General features: G+C 45.5%; 1 protein-coding gene across 2 annotated transcripts; it reads left to right on the top strand.

Moving 5' to 3' along the window:
- The first annotated feature begins 223 nt into the window (after positions 1-223).
- On the top strand, positions 224-13434 carry fam151a (family with sequence similarity 151 member A). 2 transcript variants are annotated; one of them, XM_034291326.1, is made up of 9 exons: positions 224-292; positions 8388-8746; positions 8963-9112; positions 9641-9784; positions 10143-10305; positions 11783-12007; positions 12204-12340; positions 12521-12655; positions 12805-13434. In XM_034291326.1, the coding sequence occupies exons 2-9, from the start codon at positions 8527-8529 to the stop codon at positions 13428-13430; spliced, it is 1800 nt and encodes a 599-aa protein (XP_034147217.1). In that variant the 5' UTR covers positions 224-292; positions 8388-8526; the 3' UTR covers positions 13431-13434. The 2 variants fall into 2 exon arrangements, with proteins under 2 accessions (XP_034147217.1, XP_010866024.1); XM_010867722.4 differs by lacking the exon at positions 224-292 and having other exon boundaries at positions 8175-8746.
- Positions 13435-13455: the final 21 nt, after the last annotated feature.

The following is a 13455-nucleotide window of genomic DNA, read 5'->3' on the forward strand; positions in this document are numbered from 1 at the left end:
TGGGAGAACTTGCACAATTGCTGGCTGACTAAATACTTTTTTGCCCCACTGTATGTAATTTGCACATACATTACAATTGCAAACTTTAACGATACAAAACAAATAACTGTACACTCTCTACATGGCTATAGTAGAGAGTGTACAGTTATACTATCCGAGTGTCAAATACTCAATGGTGTGTCATCAGTGAAATTTACTTTTTCTCCTACAGGGGGATTAACCTGTCAAGTTAACCACACTTTCTGTTTTGAAGTGACAGAAGATATCACAATGGGACAGTTGCTCATCCTAGGTAGAGTACCACTGGAAACTGACATTGCACTCTGGTAGGAGGATACAGATGTCGCTTGTTTAATTACAGCGTTTTCAGGTCAACATGCGGTAGATTGCGCCAAACTGTGATTGAACCATTCCAAACACATCGGGGAGCTAGAACACTGAATATGCTATTTGTTCTCGAAAATCGGTTCCAAAAAGACAGTACACACAGTGTTCACAATGCTCTCCTAACATAACAGGATATAGCACATTTAAAAGCAAAATGTTTAGTTGCAACTTCATCACTGATATAATTACAAAATGTTTTATAAAGAAATACACAAATAGCCTACACAGAAATAAAGACCATTTGTTTAAACATTTAAATTATCTTGAGAAATAATAAAATACAAAGCAGAACTATTTGTTACGATCATGGTTTTGAAGTACGGCATGTTCCAGAAAAGTTGGGACACTGTACAATTGTGAATAAAAACAGAATGCAATGATGTGGAAGTTTCAAATTTCAATATTTTATTCAGTATTGAACATAGATGACATATCAAATGTTTAAACTGAGAAGATGTATCAATTTAAGGGAAAAATAAGTTGATTTTAAATTTCAAGGCATCAACACATCTCAAAGTTGGGACAAGGCCTGGGGACTGAGGAGACAAGTTGCTCAAGTTTATGAATAGGAATGTTGTCCCATTATTGTCTAATACAGGCTTCTAGTTGCCCAAATGTCTTAGGTCTTCTTTGTCGCACCTTCCTCTTTATGATGCGCCAAATTTTTTCTATGGGTGAAAGATCTGGACTGCAGGCTGGCCATTCCAGTACCCGGATCCTTCTTCTATGCCATGACATTGTAATTGATGCAGTGTGTGGTCTGGCATTGTCATGTTGGAAAATGCAAGGTCTTCCCTGAAAGAGACAACGTCTGGATGGGAGCATATGTTGTTCTAGAACTTGGATATAACTGTCAGCATTGATGGTGCCTTTCCAGATGTGTTGGCTTCCCATGCCACACGCACTCATGCAACCCCATACCATCAGAGATGCAGGCTTCTGAACTGAGCGCTGATAACAACTTGGGTTGTCCTTGTCCTCTTTAGTCCGGATGACATGGCATCCCAGTTTTCCAAAATGAACTTCAAATTTTGATTTGTCTGACCACAGAACACTTTTCCACAGTCAATTTTAAATGATCCTTTGGCCAGAGAAAACGCCTGCGCTTCTGGGTCCTGTTTGGATACGGCTTCTTTTTTGACCTATATAGTTTTAGCCGGCAACGGCAAATGGCACGGTGGATTGTGTTCACCGACAATGTTTTCTGGAAGTATTCTTGAGCCCATGTTGTGATTTCCATTACAGTATCATTCCTGTATGTGATGTGGTGCCGTCTGAGGGCCCGATGATCACGGGCATGGTTTTCCGGCCTTGACCCTTACGCACAGAGATTGTTCCAGATTCTCTGAATCTTTGGATGATATTATGCATTGTAGATGATGCACTGTAACTTCAACCTCTTTACAATTTTTCTCTGAGAAACTCCTTTCTGATATTGCTCCACTATTTTTCGCCGCAGTATTGGGGGAATTGGTGATGCTCTGCCCATCTTGACTTCCGAGAGACACTGCCACTCTGAGAGGCTCTTTTTATACCCAATCATGTTGCCAGTTGACATAATAAGTTGCTAATTGGTCCTCCAGCTGTTCCTTATCTGTACATTTAACTTTTCCGGCCTCTTATTGCTACCTGTCCCAACTTTTTGGGAATGTGTAGCTCTCATGAAATCCAAAATGAGCCAATATTTGGCATGACATTACAAAATGTCTCACTTTCAACATTCGATCGCATCGCATCGCATCGCATCATCTTCCGCTTAATCCGGGGCCGGGTCGCGGGGGCAGCAGTCTAAGCAGGGATGCCCAGACTTCCCTCTCCCCAGACACTTCCTCCAGCTCTTCCGGGGGGACACCGAGGCGTTCCCAGGCCAGCCGGGAGACATAGTCCCTCCAGCGTGTCCTAGGTCTTCCCCGGGGTCTCTTCCCGGTGGGACGGGACCGGAACACCTTCCCAGGAAGGCGTTCCGGAGGCATCCGAAACAGATGCCCAAGCCACCTCAGCTGACCCCTCTCGATGTGGAGGAGCAGCGGCTCTACTCTGAGCTCCTCCCGGGTGACCGAGCTTCTCACCCTATCTCTAAGGGATCGCCCAGCCACCCTGCGGAGAAAGCTCATTTCGGCCGCCTGTATCCGGGATCTTGTCCTTTCGGTCATGACCCAAAGCTCATGACCATAGGTGAGAGTAGGAACGTAGATTGACCGGTAAATCGAGAGCTTCGCCTTACGGCTCAGCTCTTTCTTCACCACGACAGACCGATACATCGACCGCATTACTGCAGAAGCTGCACCGATCCGTCTGTCAATCTCCCGTTCCATCCTTCCCTCACTCGTGAACAGGACCCCTAGATACTTAAACTCCTCCACTTGAGGCAGGCACTCTCCACCAACCTGAAGTGGGCAAGCCACTCTTTTCCGACTGATGACCATGGCCTCGGATTTGGAGGTACTGATTTTCATCCCCACCGCTTCACACTCGGCTGCAAACCGTCCAAGTGCATGCTGGAGGTCCTGGCTTGAAGGGGCCAACACGACAACATCATCCGCAAAGAGCAGAGACGAAATCGTGTGGTCCCCAAACCTGACACCCTCCGGCCCCTGGCTGCGCCTAGAAATTCTGTCCATAAAAATTACGAACAGAACCGGTGACAAAGGGCAGCCCTGCCGGAGTCCAACATGCACAGGGAACAAGTCTGACTTACTGCCGGCAATGCGGACCAAGCTCCTGCTTCGGTCGTACAGGGACCTGACAGCCCTTAGCAAAGGACCCAGGACCCCATATTCCCGAAGCACCCTCCACAGGATGCCACGAGGGACACAGTCGAATGCCTTCTCCAAATCCACAAAACACATGTGGACTGGTTGGGCAAACTCCCATGAACCCTCCATCACCCTGTAGAGGGTATAGAGCTGGTCCAGTGTTCCGCGGCCTGGACGAAAACCACACTGTTCCTCCTGAATCCGAGGTTCTACTATCGGCCGTATTCTCCTCTCCAGAACCCTGGCATAGACTTTCCCGGGGAGGCTGAGAAGTGTGATCCCCCTATAGTTGGAACACACCCTCCGGTCCCCCTTCTTATAAAGAGGGACCACCACCCCGGTCTGCCATCCCAGAGGCACTGTCCCCGACTGCCACGCGATGTTGCACAGGCGTGTCAGCCAAGACAGCCCCACAACATCCAGAGACTTGAGGTACTCAGGGCGGATCTCATCCACCCCCGGTGCCTTGCCACCGAGGAGTTTTTTAACCACCTCGGTGACTTCAGCCCGGGTGATGGACGAGTCCACATCTGAGCCCTCATCCTCTGCTTCCTCAATGGAAGACGTGACGGCGGGATTGAGGAGATCCTCGAAGTATTCCTTCCACCGCCCGACGACATCCTCAGTTGAGGTCAACAGCTGCCCACCTCTACTGTAAACAGCGTTGGTAGGGCACTGTTTCCCTCTCCTGAGGCGCCGGATGGTTTGCCAGAATCTCTTCGAGGCCAGCCGATAGTCCTTCTCCATGGCCTCACCGAACTCCTCCCAGGCCCGAGTTTTTGCCTCCACAACCACCCGGGCTGCAGCCCGCTTGGCCTGTCGGTACCCGTCAGCTGCGTCAGGAGTCCCACAAGCCAACCAGGCCTGATAGGACTCCTTCTTCAGCTTGACGGCATCCCTTACTTCCGGTGTCCACCACCGGGTTCGGGGATTGCCGCCTCGACAGGCACCGGAGACCTTACGGCCACAGCTCCGAGCGGCCGCTTCGACAATGGCGGTGGAGAACATGGTCCACTCGGACTCAATATCTCCAACCTCCCTCGGGATCCAGTCGAAGCTCTGCCGGAGGTGGGAGTTAAAGATCTCTCTGACAGGAGACTCGGCCAGACGTTCCCAGCAGACCCTTACAGTACGCTTGGGCCTGCCGAGTCTGTCCAGCTTTCTCCCCCGCCATCGGATCCAACTCACCACCAGGTGGTGATCAGTTGACAGCTCCGCCCCTCTCTTCACCCGAGTGTCCAAGACATACGGCCGCAGGTCAGATGAGACGACAACAAAGTCGATCATCGACCTGCGGCCTAGGGTGTCCTGGTGCCACGTGCACTGATGGACACCCTTATGCTTGAACATGGTGTTCGTTATGGACAAACTGTGACTAGCACAGAAGTCCAATAACTGAACACCACTCGGGTTCAGATCAGGGGGGCCGTTCCTCCCAATCACGCCCCTCCAGGTGTCACTGTCGTTGCCCACGTGGGCGTTGAAGTCCCCCAGTAGAACAATAGAGTCCCCAGTCGGAGCACTTTCCAGCACCCCTCCCAGAGACTCCAAGAAGGTCGGGTACTCTGCACTGCCGTTCGGCCCGTAGGCACAAACAACAGTGAGAGACCTATCCCCGACCCCTAGGCGCAGGGAAACGACCCTCTCGTTCACCGGGGTAAACTCCAACACATGGCGGCAGAGCTGGGGAGCTATAAGCAAACCCACACCAGCCCGCCGCCTCTCACCATGGGCAACTCCAGAGTGGTGAAGAGTCCATCCTCTCTCAAGGAGTGTGGTTCCAGAGCCCAAGCCGTGCGTAGAGGTGATCCCGACTACCTCTAATCGGAACCTCTCAACCTCACGCACTAGCTCAGGCTCCTTCCCCGCCAGCGAGGTGACATTCCACGTCCCTAGAGCTAGTTTCCGTGTCCAGAGATCGGGTTGTCTAGGCCCCTGCCTTCGACTGCCGCCCGATCCTCTTCGCACCGGCCCCTTATGGTCCCTCCTGTGGGTGGTGAGCCCACGGGAGGGCGGCCCCACGTCGCCCGTTCGGGCTGAGCCCGGCCGGGCCCCATGGGGGAAGGCCCGGCCACCAGGCGCTCGCATACGAGCCCCAACCCCGGGCCTGGCTCCAGGGTGGGGCCCCGGCTGCGCCATACCGGGCGACGTCACGGTACTCAATATTTTTTCAACATTCGATATGTTATCTATATTCTATTGTGAATTAAATATAAGTTTATGAGATTTATAAATTATGAGATTTGTAATTATATTACTCACAATTTGTATAGTGTCCCAAATTTTTTGGAATCGGGTTTGTACATCTTTTGACAGTTGGCGAATAGAAAGTCAGAGTTTATTACTGTATTTAACAAACAAATGCGTCAGTCGATTATTTGTTGCATCAACTCATTTGTTTTCTTAAATCAGCCAAAAGGGCTGTTAAAATTCCCGAATTCCAGACATATAGAATATCTACCAAACATGTTTTAAATAGCCATACTGTATAATCGCCTACATTTAAACAGCAATAAAACACATTTCTATGATCCCAATTTTTTAATTTTATTTAACAGACACTGGCTGCCATACATGTAGAGATGCTCATAAAAGAACAATTAGGAGTGGTCTCTTAATGTTTTCCAGAGCTGTATTATGGCAAAATTATAAAAATGCATCTATACACCTCACTTGTGTATTATTATGACAAAATTATATAAAATGGACCACTGAAAATATAGACCACGTATACAGTGGGGAGAACAAGTATTTGATACACTGCAGATTTTGCAGGTTTTCCCACATACGAAGCATGTAGAATTCTGTAATTTTTATCATAGGTACTCTTCAACTGTGAGTGACGGAATCTAAAACAAAAATCCAGAAAATCACATTGTATGATATTTAAGTAATTAATTTGCATTTTATTGCATGACATAAGTATTTGATACATCAGAAAAGCAGAAATTAATATTTGGTACAGATACCTTTGTTTGCAATTACAAAGCTCATAAGTTTCCTTAAGTTCTTGATCAGGTTTACACACACTGCAGCAGGGATTTTGGCCCACTCCTCCATACAGACCTTCTCCAGACCCTTCAGGTTTCGGGGCTGTTGCTGGGCAATATGGACTTTCAGCTCCCTCCAAAGATTTTCTATTGGGTTCAGGTCTGGAGACTGGCTAGGCCACTCCAGGACCTTGAGATGCTTCTTACGGAGCCACTCCTTAGTTGCCCTGGCTGTGTGTTTCAGGTCGTTGTCATGCTGGAAGAGGCAGCCATGACCCATCTTCAATGCTTTTACTGCGGGAAGGATATTGTTGGCCAAGATCTTGCGATACATGACCCCATCCATCCTCCCCTCAATACGGTGCAGTCGTCCTGTCCCCTTTGCAGAAAAGTATCCCCAAAGAATGATGTTTCCACCTCCATGCTTCATGGTTGGGATGGTGTTCTTGGGGTTGTACTCATCCTTCTTCTTCCTCCAAACATGGAGAGTGGAGTTAAGACCAAAAAGCTCTTTTTGTGTCTCATCAGACCAAATGACCTTCTCCCATTCCTCCTCTGGATCATCTAGATGGTCATTGGCAAACTTCAGAAGGGCCTGGACATGCGCTGGCTTGAGCAGGGGGACCTTGCGTGCGCTGCAGGATTTTAATCCATGACGGCATAGTGTGTTACTAATGTTTTTTTTTGAGACGGTGGTCCCAGCTCTCTTCAGGTCATTGACCAGGTCCTGCTGTGTAGTTCTGGGCTGATCCTTCACCTTCCTCATGATCATTGATGCCCCACGAAGTGAGATCTTGCAGCCTCAGACCGAGGGAGATTGACCGTCATCTTGAACTTCTTCCATTTTCTAATAATTGCACCAACTGTTGTTGCCTTCTGTCCTGTAGCCCATCCCAGCCTTGTGCAGGTCTACAATTGTATCCCTGATGTCCTTACACAGCTCTCTGGTCTTGGCCATTGTGGAGAGGTTGGAGTCTGTTTGATTGAGTGTGTGGACAGGCAACAAGTTCAAACAGGTGCAGTTAATACAGGTAATTAGTGGAGAACAGGAGGGCTTCTTAAAGAAAAACTAACAGGTCTGTGAGAGACATAATTCTTACTGGTTTGTAGGTGATCAAATACTTATGTCATGCAATAAAATGCAAATTAATTATTTAAAAATCATAATGTGATTTTCTGGATTTTTGTTTTAGAATTCCGTCTCTCACAGTTGAAGTGTAGGTACAGACCTCTAAGTAGGATGCTTTGTAAGTAGGAAAACCTGCAAAATCGGCAGTGTATCAAATACTTGTTCTTCCCACTATATGACCCAAAATGTCCAAGTAGTGAAATCCAGCCAAAATCACCTCAGACCCAGGAGGGTTAACTCCCCAGGAACACTATACAGTGTCCCAGTACTAATTAAATGCCCTATTCCAAACAAATGCAGTGGGTACTGTCCCGGTTACAACTCCCGGGAACACAATAGGCCCTACATGCGTCCCGGTACCCAAAGGATATACAAATGAGAACAGACACCTTGTCCAGCTTCCTTAAGTTTCATTCAGTAAAATCTTGGTAGGACCTCCAGTTGAAGGAACTGGATTTCAACCCGTTTTAGATTAATTCCCAATAGTCAATGTAACAAATTAATATAATATATAAAGAGAGCATCACAATTACAGTACAAGAATCAAAGGTAACAGTTCTCCGGCGATTCAAGGTGGTTACAAAAGCAGAGAAGTATGCAGAGTTCAGGAAAATTCCCAAACCCTGCTCTAGTTTTATCCTAAAACTAAAGATTGGGGGTAGTTTGGCTAACCTAGGAATCATAAGACAAGTCCTGAAGACTACACCCCCTTATCATCTAGGGACACATTCCAGTCTATGCCTCCTAACACCATATTGTAAAACAGAGTGATCTACTCATGGGTTCAACATCGGGTGATTAAGGCATGACCTTAGATTCTGTAGTCAGACCAGAGATAAACATTCGTAACATAAACGTTCTGATAAAAGAACATGACCAGACACACAAAGTATAGGCTAGGAAAAGACAATTGAGGACAAATACAAATTGCTATACTGAATACAGAATATTTAAATAAACATAAATTTTAAATGTTTGGTCACATTGGTCCGATGCCTGTCAGGCATATGACACGTGTAAAAAAGCAATAGCCCTCCTTGAATCCAAGGATAGAGTCATTAGTGGTTTATGATAGGAAACAAAGCACTACGTCACTAACTGCTCTGTGTGATCACTCCTCCACAGATAACACTCAGGAACACTGCAGGAAAGTACACACACACTTCACTCATTGTAAAACACAACATTGTCTCTAATTTCACAAATCCAAAAGTCATTGTCTACCTGTCTGCATTGAATCTGACTGTCTCAGCTCTGTGATCTCATGGAAATAGAAGCAGAGAGTGCGTTTGAAGAAGTAAACAATGCATGGAGAAAGCAAACTTTGCAAGAAAGAAAGGAAAGAGATGAAGAGGATGAAGACCCAAGAAGATATTTTCAATACTTTACTAAAGAACAGTTGCTCATGCTATGTGTCACCGTTGGTCTGCTTGTTCTGATTCTGATAATCACTGTCACTTCTTTTGTTTTGACTAAAAATTCAGGTAAATCCAATTTTCATCCATTAAGCAACAAAGAGTTATTTACTTGATAACTATAGACAAATAAACAAGTTTAATAAATTAGTATTCATACAACTATACATGGCCTTTGTGATGTATGTTGGCTTGACTATATGCTGATTAATCAATAAATAAACAGATAACCCAGTGATAAAATATATAAATATTTGACAAAATGACAACTGTGTAAACTGATAGACACCTCTGAGATGATACTACCTTTCGCTTCTGATGGAGACATGTTGGATTTCCTCATTCAAACCGGAGACATCAGTGAGCGAGATGCACTTCATGCAACCTGGTATCACCGTGCCAACAACAAGTCCGAGATGAACAAGGCTTTGAAAAGTAACACTTCTATCTTCTATCATAATATCCAAATCCTAATTGATACCATTAACATATAGCCACACAATCAGCATTTCACAGTACACAGGGGATTTGCTGTACAACTTTTGTCATGTTTTATATTAGTGTGCACAATTACATAGAAATTATTTAGAAATTTAAAATAACTAGAATTTCTTATTGGACATGTTCAGAGAATCCCTCCCTGTTTCAGTCTGATTTTATTTGCCATCCAAGATGGCACCGTTGAGGGTGGCTGCCGTTTTATATCATGCACACCTGTCACTTTTACATTGCACTACGGTTGTATAGTTATTATTATTGATGTGTGTTTTTGTATAGTGTTATTACTGATTGTGTTATCTTATTTTTTTAAACTATAATTTCTGTTACTTTTTAACTTTTAACTGCCCTCTCAGGAGTAGGAAAACCAAGCATTTCATTGTCGTAACTTGTTATTGCAAATGACAAATAAACCTTTAGAACTTTGAACTAATTAATTTCACATCTTGTTCTGTCCTACATCAGGTTCTGCCATGGTCCTAGAGGCAGATGTAACTGTGCAGGGATTTGGCAATATGACCACCATTCCCATCATGGCTCATCCTCCTGATGTTTACAGTGACAACACTCTGGACCAGTGGCTGGATGCTGTGCTCCAGTCCAAGAAAGGTATCATTATTAAACTAATTAATCAATCTTGAATATTAGTTCCATTTGTTAAAACCATGTGAAACCATTTACTCTGATCTTTAACTAAAACATTCATTAAAAATTATCACTTCTCTGTTAGAGCAAATCACATGTTTATTTTATAAATAAAGCAGGTGTTTAAATAGTGACTTACAGGCTCAGTTAGGGTTGGATGCATTTTTGCAACGGCAGATTTTGTTTTTGCTTTGTTGGCTTTGGGATTCGAAACAGCAAACTTTTAGTAACGGACACAATCCTCTTGAACACTAAGTTTCCACTGTCTAATGCATTTTTAAATACTGTATTTGTACGATACAAAACAATCTGACTCTTTCAGGCGTAAAGCTGGACTTCAAAAGCTTCAAGGCTTTGCCTCCTTCTTTGGACATCCTGCGCATTAAGAACCAAACCAACGGGATCAACAGGCCTGTGTGGCTAAACGCTGACATCCTACCTGGGCCCAACGTCCCAGCATTTTGGCCTGTCATCAATGGACCCAAGTGAGGAGCCAGTAAAGAACAATAACCATAACTGGATCCCAGACTTGTATGTGTTTTAGGCAAAATAGCCAACTACTTGCACATATACACTCACCTAAAGGATTATTAGGAACACCATACTAATACTGTGTTTGACCCCCTTTCGCATTCAGAACTGCCTTAATTCTACGTGGCATTGATTCAACAAGGTGCTGAAAGCATTCTTTAGAAATGTTGGCCCATATTGATAGGATAGCATCTTGCAGTTGATGGAGATTTGTGGGATGCACATCCAGGGCACGAGGCTCCAGTTCCACCACATCCCAAAGATGCTCTATTGGGTTGAGATCTGGTGACTGTGGGGGCCGTTTCAGTACAGTGAACTCATTGTCATGTTCAAGAAACCAATTTGAAATGATTCGAGCTTTGTGACATGGTGCATTATCCTGCTGGAAGTAGCCATCAGAGGATGGGTACATGGTGGTCATAAAGGGATGGACATGGTCAGAAACAATGCTCAGGTAGGCTGTGACATTTAAACGATGCCCAATTGGCAATAAGGGGCCTAAAGTGTGCCAAGAAAACATCCCCACACCATTACACCACCACCACCAGCCTGCACAGTGGTAACAAGGCATGATGGATCCATGTTCTAATTTTGTTTACGCCAAATTCTGACTCTACCATCTGAATGTCTCAACAGAAATCGAGACTCATCCGACCAGGCAACATTCTTCCAGTCTTCAACTGTCCAATTTTGGTGAGCTCGAGCTAGTGGAGATGAGTGGTACCCGGGGGGGTCTTCTGCTGTTGTAGCCCATCCGCTTCAAGGTTGTGCATGTTGTGGCTTCACAAATGCTTTGCTGCATACCTCGGTTGTAACGAGTGGTTATTTCAGTCAAAGTTGCTCTTCTATCAGCTTGAATCCGTCGGCCCATTCTCTTCTGACCTCTAGCATCAACAAGGCATTTTCGCCCACAGGACTGCCGCATACTGGATGTTTTTCCCTTTTCACACCATTCTTTGTAAACCCTAGAAATGGTTGTGCGTGAAAATCCCATTAACTGAGCAGATTGTGAAATACTCAGCCCGTCTGGCACCAACAACCATGCCACGCTCAAAATTGCTCAAATCACCTTTCTTTACCATTCTGACATTCAGTTTGGAGTTCAGGAGATTGTCTTGACCAGGACCACACCCCTAAATGCATTGAAGCAACTGCCATGTGATTGGTTGATTAGATAATTGCATTCATGAGAAATTGAACAGGTGTTCCTAATAATCCTTTAGGTGAGTGTAAATCTGGGACCAGTCCATAACCTTTTGAGTCTTTGATCTTACACTTTGTCTTTCTGTATCTTTTCTGTGGAAATAAGTCTGAAAAAGATTCTTGCTAGTTGTGGCAGATCCAGTGATCCAGGTCCAGTGCGTTAATGCATTTTTTAAAGATGACAGGGTAAACCATTTGGAATCCCTAATTCCTGTCCCTATTCTCCAGCTTCCTGGCACTGATTCAGCAGAAGTTTCCACATGTGACCATCTCTCCTGGATGGGCGGTTTTGTACCTCCCCCTGTTCCCTAATGTCACCTACACACAAGCCATGGTGAAGGACATGTACACAATTGTTGAAAAGGTCCCTCAGAAAGTCACCTTCCCTATCCACGCTCTTATGGTCAAGAGCGGTTGGCCTCATATCAGCTGGCTCCTCAGCCAATCGCCAAGGTAAATGTTGGTGACCATTTATATTCAACCCTTCCTTTTTGCGCATCTTTGGCTTGACAGTGATGCTCATCTTCCATTATCATCTGAGGTTATTGGTGAAAATATCTGGATAGACTAATAGTTATTATATAAATGTCTCTGTTCTGGAAAGTAAGTACAGCCTGCAATGCTATCTTTTCTGTATGCCGGAGTTTAGGTTTAGTCTGACTCTGTGGCAGGGTAAGGAGAATCCCAGTGTGAACGACCTGCTCTTTGTCAGAGACAACAGTAACCCGGAGCGGGTGTATTATGACATCTACGAACCTGTCCTGTCCCACTTTAAAGAAGCTGCCAGTAAGAACAATTTCTGTAGAACTCTTATAACTATCCTATTCACTATTGTTTTCGTCCTCCATTCTTATCTGCAAAGTATTGAGATATTTTTAATAACTGGCAAAGACTCATTTCAATCAAGTTCATCCTGCTATTTTTGTGTGTAGCAGGACTAAGTTGTATGCCGTTGTGTGACCACAGGGCAAAAAGGCAGACAGAGGAGGTTTTACCCTGGAGGAGAACTGGTGGACTACTTCCAGCCCAAATATAAAGACAGCCTTTCCATTCAGTGGAACGCAATCACAGACAGAGTCTCACTGCTGTCTCTGCTGTCAGGTAGGCCTAGAGTAATTTTGGTATTTGTGGTTGTACCACAAATACCACCCATGCAGGATTGCAATTACAGATTTCACACAGATGTTTTGTCCAGTTGACTATTGAATTCAGAGGTCATATTTCCCTGAGTCATTCATAACCTCTTGCAGACAGTGCCAGCCGGATGTTGATCATTCCAGTGGGATCTGGTTCCACCCAGCCTGGGATCCCAGTGGTGGCTGGATCTAGTCCAGAGTTCTTTCTCTGGGACTGCCTGGACCTGATACTAGCCTCTCACAAACCCTGGGGTATCTTCCTGACGATCCAGTCCAAGTGCCAGCTGGAGCCCTCGCTTGTCCTTCTCCGCTCAGCCTACAACAGGGACATCCTTTACCGTCCTGTCTGGGTTAACATGGCCCTGTCCTATGGAGCCTTCCACACCCAGGGCTACATCACCGGGAGGGACTTTCTCCACATGGTCAACCACCTCTTCCCATATGTTACTCTGGCCCCCAGCTGGCCCCTTGAAACCCAAAGGGAGGGTTTTACCAAGGCCTTGTTGGATGACATGGTGGAGTTACTGAAGGGGGTGTGGCAGAGCGTATCCCTGCAGGTGAGGGTTGAGACACTGTGTAAGTCTGTAGAGGGCCAGCGAAGGCTTGGCAATGTGCCACCACATTACTCCCTGACACTGGAGTCCAGGATTGGAAATTGTATAGCTGACGAGGCAGGAGCGCAGGGCATCATGGCCAACTTAACTGGGAGCAAAGAGCGAATCATGTTTTGTATAGCATAGAACCACAGGTCTACGATATGATGTG

Source organism: Esox lucius, chromosome 3 (assembly GCF_011004845.1).
Source record: "Esox lucius isolate fEsoLuc1 chromosome 3, fEsoLuc1.pri, whole genome shotgun sequence".
In the NCBI taxonomy this organism is placed as follows: domain Eukaryota; kingdom Metazoa; phylum Chordata; class Actinopteri; order Esociformes; family Esocidae; genus Esox; species Esox lucius.